At 41.2% G+C, this 16,529-nt stretch overlaps 1 protein-coding gene across 1 annotated transcript in view; it reads right to left on the reverse strand.

The window, feature by feature from the left end:
* Positions 1-2,773: 2,773 nt before the first annotated feature.
* The window catches only part of LOC132833359 (serine/threonine-protein kinase 32B-like), a 196,396-nt gene continuing 182,640 nt past the window's right edge, over positions 2,774-16,529 (reverse strand). Inside the window, exons 8-10 of the mRNA XM_060851571.1 lie at positions 11,701-11,832; positions 11,031-11,095; positions 2,774-3,154 (exon numbers count right to left, since the gene is read on the reverse strand). Coding sequence (XP_060707554.1) covers positions 3,019-3,154; positions 11,031-11,095; positions 11,701-11,832 — 333 coding nt within the window. The 3' untranslated portion in view covers positions 2,774-3,018. The remainder of the gene's footprint in view (positions 3,155-11,030; positions 11,096-11,700; positions 11,833-16,529) is intronic.

Below are 16,529 nucleotides of genomic sequence, written 5' to 3' on the forward strand. Positions count from 1 at the left end.
TCACAGCACCTAGCCCAGTCACCGAATACTTTCTGGAGTGTTTGATGGTTGGAAATGATGCTTCCAGCCTTTTCTCGGGCAGAAGTCCCACCTCAGAGAGCTGACGACCAATTTGGTTGCCTGGCAGCTAAGCAGTCCCAACAATCGTGTGGGACAACAGCAGGTAAGTGCAAGGTATCTTACAGCATCATGGAGAGATGAGTGGCTGAAGGAGTGAGGGTCTTGATGGAGTGGTCAAAGAAGGAGGGAGCCCCTGCAAGGGAGATGCAACCCCTCCCCACCCTGAGGCCCAAACCTGCCAGGTTGGTACCTCACCACTTCCTCTGGGTAGGGAGCAAACCTGAAATTGGAAACAATTAATTGGTAGAAGTCCTCAATTGAGACAGGGATGGCTGGATGCGTCACCATTACAGACAGCTTGGTGAGGGGTAGGAGAATACCACTGAGAGAAATTTAGTGGAACATGCCCCCCCCCCCCTTCCCACATCCCCTAGTTCCAAACATGCCAGTGGATGGGAAGGCCTGTAAAATTATGCCCTTTTTAATTTGGTCTCTTCATCTAATGTCACGTGTACCTGTTCACTTTCTGATAAATACTGAGGCAAGCTAACAATTTAATATTTATGGTAGTACAGTGTCAATTTCCCACCCTGGAAGTGGTTTTCAATTATAGGTTGACTGAAGGAGTAAGTTGCTCAGTGAGTAATGGTCATACTGAATTTCTGCAGTGTGGATTATTGAAGTTTGAATTTGATATTTGGTTCAGCCATTATTTTGAATATAAAGATACCCAATTAGATTTCTTTACAGAAATCTGGCCACTTTTGCTTTTCTTCAGAAGCACGTTCAACTTGTAGTGTTTTCAAGAGATGTCACCTTGAACTGCCTATTGGTGCATAAACATAGAACACCAATTGCTGGCAAAGCAATTCTATCATGTCCATGTTTAGGTGAATTGCAGATACACTGAAGCAGCTGATTAATGAAGCTCGAGGCTTTCAGATATTGGGTCTTGAGCCTTGTTATAATGAAACCGACATTGCATTACAGACTGTGGCAGAAGTTGAGTAAGATGTTAATGTTGGTAAGTGGATGCAGAGACAGAGATCCAAGAGTCTTGGGGTTAACAGAGTTGGGGAGAGGTAATCAGGGGTCAGATTAAGACCCAGTGCAGGAGAATTGCTCAAAGATTAGACGAAACCATTTGCCCCAGATTGGGAAAAGATTACAAATCAGCAAGAGAAGCTAAGCTCATTAAACCAGCTGCAGCTCATTCATTTTTAAAAATTATTTGTTTTTGAGCTCAGCCTTATTCAGAAAAGCAGATACTGAGAGAAACTAACCTGTTGAGTTTAGGAAAATACTTAAACTATAGTCAGTTTTAGTTCTTTATTTCAAACGCGAGCAAACTATTGCAGATTCTGGAAATCTGAAACAAAGTGGAGAAACTCAGCAGGTTTGGCAGCACTTCTAACGGAGAGACAGAGTTAACATTTCAAGTCCTGTCTGTTTTCTCTCTCTGCAGATGGCGCCAGACCTACTGAATTTCTCCAGCATTCTTTGTATTTGATTTTATATAATTGTCATCTGGTAATTATTGTCATCCAATAATTAATGATGATATTGTCATATGAACTCAGTTGTGAAGTTACTCCTTTATCATGTAACATTGCTGCTTTCTGATTACTGGGTTACTGCTAAATCTAATTCAAGGCACCACTGCTCTTCAATAAGAGTCAGGTAATAGCAGTTATTCAAGTAAGGTGGTACAGACCAAAATGAAACATAACAGAAACAGTTATCAAAAACAATAACTATTATTCAACCACCACTTAATGTGTGCACTAAAATAATCTTGTGTTTTATTGTGTCACATTTGGAATAACCACAAGGTTCCACACCAATTCTTTAATTGCTGGGTGAGACTGCCATTGGATCCATTTAATCATGCCTCGTGAGCTCTAATGCACCCTACTGAGCTCTTTTACTTAATTGCTGTCAATTTCCTCTTAACCCAAATATAATAAAATCAAGAGTGAAAATAACATGCAATCATCTTTTCTGTCACAACTTCAATACATTAATATTTATAAATGTTTGTCGTCTTTTGACAATGTCTTGCCCCACCAGGAGATTCTTGGTCTATTGGTAACGAATAGCTAATATCAGGTGTAAATTGTAGTCTTTAAATATAATGTTAACACTGTATTTACATTTCTTTCAACTTGTACAAAATCAAATTTAAAATAAAAAATCAAATCACTTGAGAGATATAAATTATTTAAGATAATAATGAATAAGAAGCTGGCTATTAATTTTGAAAATTAAATTTACATAAGGCAAGGCAGAATATAAACTTTGCCTAGTGTTTATTGCTAACAAAAATGTACATTTTTCAATTTAGAGACTATTGACTTTTTTTCAATCATTATAACTTCTTACTTTGCCAAAATTAACCGCACTGCTCAGGTTGTGTTTACAAAATGTAGAATTAATCATGCAGAAATAAAATCCCAAACTCAATTCATAAAACTTTTGTAAAAGTCCAAATTAGCCTGAAACATTTCTATCAAGTCAAGTGTACTTAGTTCTGAATGTCAAGGGGAGTAAGTACTGGAAAATAATCTTGTGAGTATGAATCTTGTCAGTGAAATTATCGTGTTTTATAAATGTACAGCTTTAAAAGACAAGGCATAAAAGTAAATTTTTCTCAAAGGCTTAGGTTGGTGTTGTAACATTCTTAGTGTGTTTAAAGGAACCTATGTGAAAATTAACTTCAAAGTAGTTCAAGGTATATATTTGTCTTTTCTCTCTGTAAGATGATTGTCCTCTGCCAGCCAACATATCCCTTTCCACTCCAGCCTAGGAAAAGCTCAATTTTTTCTGCTGGGAAGCTAGTCACCCGAGCTGTTTTCCAATGGGAGAGGTGATTTAAACTACAAGGCATGCACAGAAATAATGTCATTGTAAAGCAAAGAGTATTAAAGTTCTCAGAAGGGTCAGATTGGTTCTGGTAGACTAGCTAGGAACTGTAGTGTAGAAAGGTTCAAGCACATTGTTGTTCTGACCATCCTGTGTCTTTTCATGCATCTGACTGCAAGTTTCATTTTCCATCTTGGATGTTTGTCCATCCTCCGCCCGAGATTTTCTGAACCTGAAAATTGAAGACCGTAAAATGATGTTTGTGTATTGTTAAGGAGGAGGCACCGATATTCACTACATGGAGTGTTAAGGTGTCTACAGAATTTTCAATGTAACATCTCAAAGCAACTAGAACCCAAATCTATCTTCCTCAAAATAGTAGTAATCCCCATATCCTAACTGTCATTGAAATATCATAGTAATAACAAAGAACAAGAATTTCTGATCTACTGCTGTAATACTTTGTGACAATGTTTCCACGCTTACTATTCTATATGAAATGTTCTCTCCTTTTTTTCCTGTAATTAGTGATTCATCATTCTATAGACAGTGGAACCCCTCTAATAATTTATCCACATCAATATTCTTAAGTTGTGAACTTAGTTATCAAGTTAGCAGGCTCTTAATGATATCATGGCTTGATCCTCTCCATCCAAATGTAGCTTTTTCATTTCGAAACTCTTGAGTAAAGCACAAAGGTAAGAATTCTGGATAATTTCCTTTTCTTCCTTGTGATGAATCTAGCCTTTCACTGAGAATGTTCTAACTGCATCTCAGGATACAATGACTTCTTTCTCGTGAATCGCCTTCCTGTATTGCAATGGGAACTGCTTTGAATATTATCAAATATAAATACCTGATTATAATAGATTATAATCTATTCACTTTATTCACCCAAGAATTAATATTAAATGCATTATATATTTTGTATGTGGTCTCTGCAATGGTTAGCTGAAAAATGCATGGTTAAATCCCAAGAAAAGTAATATCCTCCACAAATTAACTGATAAATCCAATCTCAAACATTAACTGGTCCAATACATACTAATATTTATGGTATTACAATAGCAGATAATTGCTTATTTGAAAGAGTCATTAGCTGTAAGCTTATGTAATTTTTAAAGTCTCACTTTGAACACAAGCATTCTACAACTATGTTGCAAAACTGAAGTAGAAACGCATCCTACTCAAGATATTCACAAGATTACTGAGACAAAAATCGACAAAGGACAGCACATGACACATTACACATGACTACAACCAGTGCTGAAGTAATCAACATTATGCCCTAACCCAGAATGTGTTGGAGGTATTGCAAGTAAGTAGGTTTTAAAAGCATTGAGTTTTTAATATAGCTCCATACAATATTCTTGTGAGGAAGTTAACACCCTTGGGATAAAAAAGGACAGTAGCAACATGGATTCCGAATTCTCTGATAGGAAACAGAGTTACGAACAATGGATTTTCTTTTTGTGCTGGAGGACATTTGTAGTGGAGTTAATGATCTTTGTGTACAGGGAGCAATTTCCAAATTTGTAGATGATAGAAAACCTGGAAGAATTGTAAACTGTAAGGAAGATAATGAACTTCAAGAGAACATAGACAAGATGACAGATTGGAAGTAAAGATGTAGATTGGTTCAATGCAGAGAAGTGTGCAGAAATGCATTTTGCTAGGAAGAACATTGAAAAACAATAGAAAATAGGGGGTACCATTCTAAAGGGGTTGCAAGAGCAGAGGGACATTGATGTATATACACACAGACCATTGAAGGTGGCTGTACAGGTGGAAAGAGCAATTAAAGCACCCATTATCCTCAGCTTCTTTATAAGGAGTATCGGGTACAAGAGAAAGAGGCAATGTTGAATCTGCTAAACCTCAGCTGGAGTATCGTGCACAGTTTTTGACACCCCATGATAGGAAGGACTTAAACACATTGGAAAGAGTGTAGAAGAGAAAGAATGATTCCAAGCCTGAGAAATTTCTTTTATGAAGATGGATTGAAGAGACTGGGACTGTTGTCCTTGGAGACAAGCAGGCTAAGAGGAGATTGAATCAGGTTTTCAAAATCATGAGTGAGCTACATCAATAGACAGGGAGAAACTCCCATTTTTAAGAAGATCAAGAATGAGAGGCATAAATTTAAAGCAAATTTCAAAAGAAGCAAATGTGAGATGAGAGAAAGCTTTCACACAAGTAGTTAGGACCTGGAACACATTGCCTGGAAATGTGGTAGAGTTAACTTTAAATGAGGCAAAAGTAAGGACTGCAGATGCTGGAAAGCAGAGTCGAGATTAGAGTGGTGCTGGAAAAGCACAGCAGGTCAGGCAGCATCCGAGGAGCAGGAAAATCGACGTTTCGGGCAAAAGCCCTTCATCAGGAATTAAGGCAGGGAGCATCCAGGGTGGAGAGATAAATGTTTAAATGAGACATTTGAGAAGACAAACAAGATTGGTGAAGACAATATAAGTCCCTTACATCAGAAACAGGAACATTTATAATAGGAAACAAAAGAACAATTAATCAATTAAATACATACTTTGATTTAGTGTTCACAAAGGAGGGCACAGTTAACACATCAGAAATGCTGGGCAGCGTAGAGTTTAGTGAGCAGAAGGAACTGAGGGAAATTGTATTAGTAGGGAAATGGCGTTGGGGACATTGATGTGATTGGAAGTTGATAAATCCCAGATAATCTATGTCCCAGCATATTTAAAAAATCGCCTAGGGATACTGGATGTATTGCTAGTCATCTTCCAAGACTCTATAGACTCTGGAACAATTCCTCAAAGATTGGAGGGTGTAACCTCATGACTTAAGAAGGGAGGCAAAGGGAAAACTGAGAATTATGGCCCAGTCAGCCTGATGTTAATCATGAGAGAAAAAATGCTTACGTCCATCATGAAAGAACAGAAGCTGAGTATTTGGAAAATAGTGGCAGGGACAGCATGGATTTCTGAAAGATAAATCATGCTTGACAAATCTACTGTAATTCTTTAAAAAAAGACACGAGGGGCAATTTTTCTTTACACAGAGAGTGGTTTGCATGTCGAATGAACTTCCTGAGGAGGTGGTGGATGTAGGCACAATTACAACATTTAAAGACACTTGGATAAATATATTAATAAGAAACTTTTGGAGCAATATGGGCTAGGAGCAGGCAGGTGGGACTAATTTAGTTTGGGATTATGAGGTATAAACAATGACTGCAGATGCTGGAAACCAGATTCTGGATTAGTGGTGCTGGAAGAGCACAGCAGTTCAGGCAGTATCCAAGGAGCAGCGAAATCGACGTTTCGGGCAAAAGCCCTTCATCAGGAATAAGGGCAGAGAAAGCCTGAAGCGTGGAGAGATAAGCTCGAGGAGGGTGGTGGTGGGGAGAAAGTAGCATAGAGTACAATAGGTGAATGGGGGAGGGGATGAAGGTGATAGGTCAGGGGCGGGGAGAAGGTGGAGTGGATAGGTGGAAAAGGAGATAGGCAGGTAGGACAAGTCTTGGGGACAGTGCTGAGCTGGAAGTTTGGAACTACGGTGAGGTGGGGGAAGGGGAAATGAGGAAACTGTTGAAGTCCACATTGATGCCCTGGGGTTGAAGTGTTCCGAGGCGGAAGATGAGGCATTCTTCCTCCAGGCGTCTGGTGGTGAGGGAGCGGCGGTGAAGGAGGCTCAGGACCTCCATGTCCTCAGCAGAGTGGGAGGGAGAGTTAAAATGTTGGGCCACGGGGTGGTGTGGTTGATTGGTGCGGATGTCCCGGAGATGTTCCCTAAAGCACTCTGCTAGGAGGCGCCCAGTCTCCCCAATGTAGAGGAGACCGCATCGGGAGCAATGGATACAATAAATGATATTAGTGGATGTGCAGGTAAAACTTTGGATGTGGAAGGCTCCTTTAGGGCCTTGGATAGCGGTGAGGGAGGAAGTGTGGGCGCAGGTTTTACAGTTCCTGCGGTGGCAGGGGAAAGTGCCAGGATGGGAGGGTGAGTTGTAGGGGGGCGTGGACCTGACCAGGTAGTCACGGAGGGAATGGTCTTTGCGGAAGGTGGAAAGGGGTGAGGAGGGAAATATATCCCTGGTGGTGGGGTCTTTTTGGAGGTGGCGGAAATGTCGGAGGATTATTTGGTTTATGCGAAGGTTGGTAGGGTGGAAGGTGAGCACCAAGGGCGTTCTGTCCTTGTTATGGTTGGAGGGGTGGGGTCTGAGGGCAGAGGTATAGGATGTGGACGAGATGCATTGGAGGGCATCTTTAACCACGTGGGAAGGGAAATTGCGGTCTCTAAAGAAGGAAGCCATCTGGTGCGTTCTGTGATGGAACTGGTCCTCCTGGGAGCAGATACGGCGGAGGCAGAGGAACTGGGAATATGGGATGGCATTTTTGCAAGAGGTAGGATGGGAAGAGGTGTAATCCAGGTAGCTGTGGGAGTCGGTGAGTTTGTAAAAAATGTCCGTGTCAAGTCGGTTGTCATTAATGGAGATGGAGAGGTCCAGGAAGGGGAGGGAGGTGTGAGAGATGGTCCAGGTAAATTTGAGGTCAGGGTGGAATGTGTTGGTGAAGTTGATGAGTTGCTCAACCTCCTCGCGGGAGCACGAGGTGGCGCCAATGCAGTCATCAATGTAGCGGAGGAAGAGGTGGGGAATGGTGCCGGTGTAATTACGGAAGATCAACTGTTCTACATAGCCAACAAAGAGACAGGCATAGCTGGGGCCCATACGTGTGACCTATCACCTTCATCCCCTCCCCCACTCACCAATTGTACTCTATGCTACTTTCTCCCCACCCCCACCCTCCTCTAGCTTATCTCTCCACACTTCAGGCTCTCTGAAGGGCTTTTGCCCGAAATGTTGATTTCACTGCTTCTTGGATGCTGCCTGAACTGCTGTGCTCTTCCAGCACCACTGATCCAGAATCTAGTTTGGGATTATGTTTCAGCATAGACTGGTTAGAACAGAGGGTCTACTTCCATGCTGTATGACACTATATGTAATGAGTAGAGTTGAGGAGGAGAGCCAGTCCCACATAAGAGATTAATGTGTAAAATTAAAGCAGATTGGACAGAGGGTAGTGTATTGAAATAGATAGAACACTGGTTGGCAGACAGGAAAAAGGCTTAGAGCAAATAAGTCTTTATTACAAATGGCAGACAGTGACTAATGGAATAACACAGGGATCAATGCTAGGATCCCAGATATACACAATATATATGAATGATTTACATGAGGGAACAAAATGTAATACCTTCAAATTTGCAGATGACATAAAGCTGGATGGGAGTGTGAGCTGTGAGGAGGATGCAGCGATGGCTCAGTGCAATTTGAACAAGCTGAGTGAGTGAGAAAATGAGTGATAAATATGAGCTTATCCACTTTGGTAGCAAAATCAGAAAAGCAGATTATTATCTGAATGGCTATAAATTGAGAGTTGGGAGTACACAGTGAGACCTGGGTGTCCTTGTACACCAGTTGTCGAAGGTAAACATGCAAATGCAGCAGGCAGTAAAGCAGGCAAATGGTATGTTGGCCTTCACGTTAAGGTGACCCGAATACACCAGCAGGGATATCTTTCTGCAATTATATAGACACTTGGTGAGAGAACACCTGAAATATTATGTGCAGTTTTGGTCTCCTTGTCTGAGGAAGGATGTACTGGCTCTGGAGGGAGCGCAGTGAACGTTTACCAAACTGATTCCTGGGATGGCAGGACTGACACATGAGGAGGGCTTGAATCAGTTAGAATGTATCACACTGGAGTTCAGAAAAATGAGGGGGATCTCATAGAAACCTGAAAACCTATAAAGTTGTCATAGGCCTGGACAGAGTTGATACAGGAAAGAAATTCCTGATGGCAGGAAGTCTGGAACCAGAGGTCACAGTATACTAATTACGATTGAAATGAGGAGAAATGTCTTCACCAAGAGGTTCTGCCTGTGAAAATCATTACCACAGAAAGTAGGCAAGGCCAAAACATTGTATGATTTCAAGAAGGAGTTGGATAACTAGGGGATAAAGAGATCAAAGATTGTGGGGGGGGGGGGTAAGCTGGAACAGGCTATTGAGCTGGATGGAGAGTTGAATGGTCTACTTCTGCTACTATTTTCTATGTTACATTTCTTGTAGCAACCACATTTTATACGGCTGGCCAAAATCAATGGCTGGTTAATCCCAACTGCCTGGAAGGAAATACCAGTGAAACTTATGAATGGTGCATACTGGCCTTGTATACCTCACACTGGCCTTGTATACCTCACACTGGCCTTGTATACCTCACACTGGCCTTGTATACCTCACACTGGCTTTGTATACCTCACACTGGCCTTGTATACCTCACACTGGCCTTGTATACCTCACACTGGCCTTGTATACCTCAAAATGGAGCTCCGTTATGACTGTACGTTCATTTCCAAATTTTACTGTTTTCACTGGTTCACCTGTATTAGAAGATATTGAGGGTGTAGGTTTCAGCACTAGATTGGACTATGATTTCTTTATGAAACGCTGGTGAGAAATTTTATAGGATGTGGAAGAATTATGTCTGACAGAGGGTGTAATCAAGGTTTCTTGCATCCCAACTAAAATTTCATTAAAATTTGAAAGTATCATCATAACACTCGACCAGGATTTGAATGTCAATACAAATATGAAGTTGATTAAAAGCATTGAGTATTATTAAGCCATAACATGTCTAGTATTAATACAGTGTTCTGAAGTTCTAACAACAGAAACAGCTGGAGATTGGGGAATGCAGCTTGTAAGGGTCACTGAGGACAGTTGTCAGTCTATTGCTTAGAGTGTCAGTTTTTATAAACTACCCCCAACCCAAAACACAAACCATGCCCCCATCCCACAACCAGTGCATCCCAACACTTGATTTCACTTAAGTAGCTTCTCTAACCAACAAATAATATGCTCCATCAATTTATCATGTGGAAATTATTCTCAATAAAGCTTGCACATATTGTACATCAGAGATTATGAGTGTATCTGCCATAAAATAAAAGGATTCATAGCTCAATATCGAGTTAGCCAAATCATGAGGGTCATGGATATTGTGAACAGCCAATCCCCCAGGGCATAGGTTTAAGGTGAGAGGAGAAAGATTTAAGGGGCAACTGTTTTCATACAGAAGGTGGTGCATGTATGGAATGAGCTGCCAGAGGAAGTGGTGGCAGCTGATATGATTACAATGTTTAAGAGGCAGCTGGATGGGTATATGAATAGAAGGGGTTTGAAGGGGCACGGGCCAAATGCTGGCAAATGGAACTAGATTAGTTTCGGATTTCTAGTCGGCATGGACGAGTTGGACCCAAGGGACTGTTTCCGTGCTGTACATCTCTGTGACGTACAACTGACTGAGAGGGACAAATGAGAGGTCAAGGCCTCATGTGTCCTATTTTGTACAGGTGTGGGTGCCACATTATAGGAAAGATGTGAATGCACTAGAAGGAAATTTCTGAGTCTGAGAAACTTCAGCTATGAGGACAGATTGAAGAAGTTGAAGTGTCTCCAGGGACAGAAGAAGGCTGAGAGGTGATCTGACCAAGATTTTCAAATCATGAGCAGTCTGGACAGAGTAGGTAGGGAGAAAATGTTTCCACTTGTAAAGGAAGCAAGAATGAAAGGGCATAGATTTAAAGTGTTGAGAAAATAAAACAAAGATAATGTGAGAAAGGCCCTTTCACACAGTGAGTTGTTAGGATATGGAATTCACTGCCTGGATATCTGTTAGTGGCAGTTTCAGTTAAGACATTCAAGAGGAAATGGACCCTTTTGGATAGTAATGATGTGTAAGGATATAAAGAAAAGGCAGTTGTTTAGCACTAGTTAATAGAAAGGGGCTCGATAACACATATGTGATGGGCTGAATGGTTTCCTTTTGCACCATTGTGATTCTGTGATCTGGCTTGCTTCATTGCGGGCCTGCCACTCATAATAACTTCTGCACTTAAGGCAAGCCAGAACCTTTACTTGTGGAGACAATACATGGATGGCAGGACCTTTATTAAAGGAATCATGAGCTATCCTATTAGGGGAGGCAGCACTGAGGAAAATGAGTGCCCTTTTAATAAATCAGATGTGAAGCAAACAGCTGGATTGGTTAAGAAATTATTGCACTTACTTTTCTCTGTTGAAAATGGTAAAATCATTGTGGACTGTTTCCAGGCACTGCTGCAGATGTCCGTTCTTTAATATCACATGAAAGAAAAAGTGATTGCAAGAGAGAAATTTCAAAATACAAGAAAACATCACGTCAGCTGTGAAAGTCTCACTTAAATTTTGGAAATGATTGATTCCACCAGTTTTAACGATCACTGAAAAATAAAACATTATTTATTTCCTTACTTTACAATGTCAGAGCACTTTTATTATGGTGCCACTTGTTTTGTTTTTGAAGTGAAATCAGATAATTTTCAGAAAAACTGAGAAAATCGGAAGGCATTACAGAAACGCCAGAGGGATGTCAATTTTTAATGCATTTTTTTTACAAAAGTTAATTCAATGTTATAAGTAAATCTGTCACTGTCACTGGCAATCCATAGTGCTACAGGGAAGTGTCAAATATAATCAAGATTTGGAACAGCTGGTGTTGGACTAGGATGGACAAAGTTAAAAATCACGCAACACCAGGTTAAAGTCCAACAGGTTCATTTGGAAGCACTAACTTTCGGACCACTGCTCCTTCATCACAACCACCTGATGAATGAGCAGTGCTCCGAAAGCTTGTGCTTTCAAATAAACCTGTTGGACTATAACCTGCTGTTGTGTGAAATACAATCAAGACATCTTACCAATGGGGAACTTTCTTTCCCAGAATCTTTAGATTTATTCTTAGCTAGTCTTTTCTTTTTCTTGTGAAGTGGTTTGGATTCCAGTATCATTTCTTCTAGTTCAAAGGTTGGATCGCAATTCAATCTCCCTTTCTGTTGCGAGAGAGGGAAGGAGAAGAGGAGAAAGTCAATTAAGGATTGATTGGTCAATGTTAGCACCTTTTTCAAAAAATGATTCATTATAAAGAGCAATTGCGTTTAATGGTTACATCTTCACCTCTTCCCTAATCATTGCAAATTCATATGGCAAGTAAAGATGATGGAAATCAGTTGTAAAATGATTCATGTTGGTAATGACGGGATGTTAAATTAACAGAATCATTTCTGTTCTGGATTGTGGATTGCTGAACAATACATCACAAATTGTAAAAAGGGCAATCAGTTGCTGAAGGCAAAGAGAAATAATTGCATTTATGTAGCAAATTATATGATCACTGGATGTTTCAAAGCAGTTTGCAGTCAGTTAAGTCTTTTGAAGTGTTACTGTTTCATTGCAGGGAATACAGGAGCCATTATGCTCACAGAAAATTCTCACAAACAGCCATGTGATCACGACACGATTTGGTAATGTTGAGGGATAGATATTGGCCAGAACGGCACAAGTAGCTCCGTTGCTCTTTATCATAATAGTATCATGAGATCCTTTGCATCCACCCAGGCAGACAGATTTGGTGGAAGTGAGGGGCTGGGGCAGGGTGGGGATTGGGGGAGGGGTTGTTGGTGGTGGTAATTCGTAAGATTGTTATTTAGTCCAGAAGACAATTCCTGTGACAGTGTGGCACTGCCTCAGTACTGTACAAAAGTGTCAGCCTTCCAATCATAGAACCAGAATAGAAATTGTTGGAAAAACACAGCAGGTCTGTCAGCATCAGAATTGTTCTGAAGACGGGTCACTGGACCTGAAACATTAACTCTGTTTTCTTTCCAGCATCTGTCGAAAGAAAGCAGAGTGAATGTTTCAGATCCAGTGACCCTTCTTCAGAACAGTTCTGATGCTGACGGAACTACTGGGTTTTTCGAACAATTTCAGTTTTTTGTTTCTGATTTCCAGTAGCCACAGTTCTTTTATTTACACTCATAGAATCCCTACAGTGCAGAAAGTGGCCATTTGGCCCATTAAGTCTGCACTGACCCTCTGAAGAGCATCCAGCTCGAACCCCATAACCCCACATCTCCCATGACTAATCCACCTAGCCTGCATATCCCTGGATACTATGGGGCAATTTAGCATGGCCAATCCACCTAACCTGCACATCTTTGGACTCTAGGGAGGAAACCAGAGCACCCAGAGGAAATCCACGTAGACACTGGGAGAATGTGCAAACTCAACACAGACAGTCACCCGAGGTTGAATTGAACTTGGGTCCCTGACTCTGTGAGGCAGCAGAGTTAACAACTGTGCCACCATGCCACCCTTAGTTTCCATGCTCAAGCTTGGGACTAGAGCTTGGACCAAGAACCTTGCGGCTTCAGAGACAAATCATTGAATGAAGGCTGATTCTTTCGCCAACATTCTATAAGTGAACAAATGGGAAAAGTTAGAGACTTCATTAATTTATTGTCACTCATGCAAGTTTTAGCGTTCAATAAGTTAAATTTGTTTTTGCATGAAAACTCCCTGCATGGGAGAGGATCTCAAAAGAAACATTCACCCCATGATGTCTCCACCAGTCAACAAATGACTGACAAAACTAATCACATTTTCTAGCTTTTGGCCAGTATCCCTGGAAACTGTAGCAACATTAGTAAATATCTAACTACTGCTTCAATATTATGAGGGTCCTTTTCAGGCAATGAGTTCCAGGCTGCTGCAACCCTCTGAGTGAAAAAAAAACAATTTTCTCAACTCTCCCTTTAGCCTTCTTCTTCTTACATTAAATTGTTGCCCCATAATTTTTGACTCTTTTAACCTTTGCTGCTCCAACGATAAAACAAAACCCAGTCTATCCAATCATTCCTCATCGCTCAGACAGTGCAGCCCAGACAGCATCCTGGCAAACCTCCCCTGCACCTTCACTGGTGCAATCAAATCCTATGCAATAAGTAGAACTACATTCAGTACTCCAATTGGGGCTGAACAGCATTTTGGACATTTCCAACAAAACCTCCTTGCTCTTGTGTTCAATGGTTAATAAAGGAAGCATCCCGCATGCCTTGTAAACCACCTTATCTACCTGCCTGGCTACCTTCAGGGATCTGTGTGTGTATACACCAAGCTTCCTTGATCTAGAATTCTTTCCACTGTCATATCATTTATATCTAATCACTTGCTTTGCTAATCCTCCCCAAGACTAATACAGTACCTCTCTTTTCTTGGTTGAATTCCATTTGTCACTTCTCTGCCCACCCGACCAGTTAATTAATATCCTCCTGCTCTTTATACCTATCTTCCTTACTGTTTACTACCACTGGTTAGGCAGCATCCAAGGAATAGGAAATTCAACGTTTCGGGCATAAGCCCTTCATCAGGAATCCACGCAGACACTGGGAGAATGTGCAAACTCAACACAGACAGTCACCCGAGGTTGAATTGAACTTGGGTCCCTGACACTGTGAGGCAGCAGAGTTAACAACTGTGCCACCGTGCCACCCTTAGTTTCCATGCTTAAGCTTGGGACTAGAGCTTGGACCCAGAACCTTGCAGCTTCAGAGACAAATCATTGAATGAAGAGCTTATGCCCGAAACGTCAAATTTCCTGTTCCTTGGATGCTACCTAACCTGCTGCACTTTAACCAGCAACACATTTTCAGCTGTGATCTCCAGCATCTGCAGACCTCATTTTTTACCCTGTTTACTACCACTACCAATTTTTAAGTTACCCATGAACTACTCGGTTATACTCCTTCTGAGGTTCTTGCATACGTCACAGCAATGGCCCAGCACAGATCTCTGTGGGTCTCCACTGGAAATGGGCACAGAAACATCTCTCTACCATCAACCTGCCTCTCAGCCAATTTTGGATCCAACTTGCCATGTTAGATAGAATGAATTCTAAAGGACAGAAACCTAACAGCTTCCCTACTGCCAAGGTGAGACTGATCTGGTCTATAATTTTCCTGGCCTATCCATTTTTATTAATAATGGAACAATGTTCGCAGTCCTTCAGTCATCTGACATCTCTCCTGAGACCAGAGAAGATTTGAAAATTACCAGCCAGGATCCCTGAAATCTTCTACCTTGTTTCTCTCATCAACGTGGGACACATCGCAACTCGGCCTGCAGATTTATCTGCTTTTAAAATTGACAAACCCACTAGAATCTCTTCTCTTTCTATATTAATACCTTCTAAAACTCCAGTGTTCTCAACAGTTGCATCTGGAACTCCGTCATCCTTTACTATAGTGTAAGAATTCAGATCCATATACATACTGTCTCTTGGTTCCTAATGGGCTCTACTCTTTCTTAATTATTCTTTATAAAAATGTACAACTCTTTGGGGTTTCCCCTGTAATACTCACCAATGTTTTCTCTTGCACTCTATTTGCTTTCATAATTTCCTTCATAAGTTCTCCCTTGAATATTTTACACTTCTCTATGAACCCTGCTGTACTGAGCCCTTGGTATCTGCCATGAGATTCTCTCTTTTTCTTAATCCTAATCTTTATCTCCCATGATATTTAGGCTTCTTGAGTCTTGTTCCCACCTTTTTGTTTTCTTTATGGGAACATATTTGCCCTTTACTCTCTCTCTATTCTCTTTTAGAATGCCTCCCACCATTTTGACACTTATTTTTTCTGCACATAGCTACTTCTAGACCACTTGGGCCAAATTATATTTGAGTAAAATTAGGCTTTCTCCAGTTTAGGACTTCAGTTCTGTTCGCTGAGCTGGGAATTTGTGTTGCAGACATTTCGCCCCATCTAGCTGACATCCTCAGTGCTTGGAAGCCTCCTAAGAAGCGCTTCTGAGAGTGGCTGTTGGTTTGTGTGCTGCGAGACAACAACTCACCAGAACGAAGGACCCGATACCCAGCATGAGCAAAACCAATGTAGTGTACAAAATCCCATGCAAGGATTGCACAAAACACTACATAGGACAAACAGGAAGACAGCTAATGATCCGCATCCATGAACACCAACTAGCCACAAACGACACGACCAGTTATCCTTAGTAGCCACACATGCAGATGACAAGCAACATGAGTTCGACTGGGACAACACTACTATTATAGGACAGGCCAAACAGAGAACAGCCAGGGAATTCCTAGAGGCATAGCACTCATCCACAGCTTCAATCAATAAGCACAACGACCTGGACCCAATATACCGACCACTGCAACGGACAGCTGGAACTGACAACCGGAAGCGGCAGAGACAAACCACTATAAATGCCGGAGGAAAGATCACAGAAGCGTGTCACAGGAGGCTCCCAAGCACTGAGGATGTCACCTAGACAGGGGACGAAACGTCTGCAACACAAATTCCCAGCTCGGTGAACAGAACCACAACAACGAGCACCTGAGCTACAAATCTTCTCCCAAACTTAGGACTTCAATTTCAGCACAGCTGTATCCTTTTCCATAAATATCCAAAATCTTACTGAGTTACGGCCATTACATCCAAAATGGTGCCTTACTGTCATGCCTTCCAGCTGCCCAGGCTCAATTCTTCAACATTAGTTCCTGAAAAGCCTACCCTTGGGCTTTATATAAACTGAGCTAATAAAAAAATCTCTGGATGCAAGTTAAGTATTGAGTTCACTTCCTATCTTAAACACTAAGTATCCCAGCCTATATTTGGGTAGTTAAAATCCTATACTGTTAGTACCTTATTGTATTTACACTTCTTTG

The sequence above is a fragment of the Hemiscyllium ocellatum genome, chromosome 36, assembly GCF_020745735.1.
Source record: "Hemiscyllium ocellatum isolate sHemOce1 chromosome 36, sHemOce1.pat.X.cur, whole genome shotgun sequence".
In the NCBI taxonomy this organism is placed as follows: Eukaryota; Metazoa; Chordata; class Chondrichthyes; order Orectolobiformes; family Hemiscylliidae; genus Hemiscyllium; species Hemiscyllium ocellatum.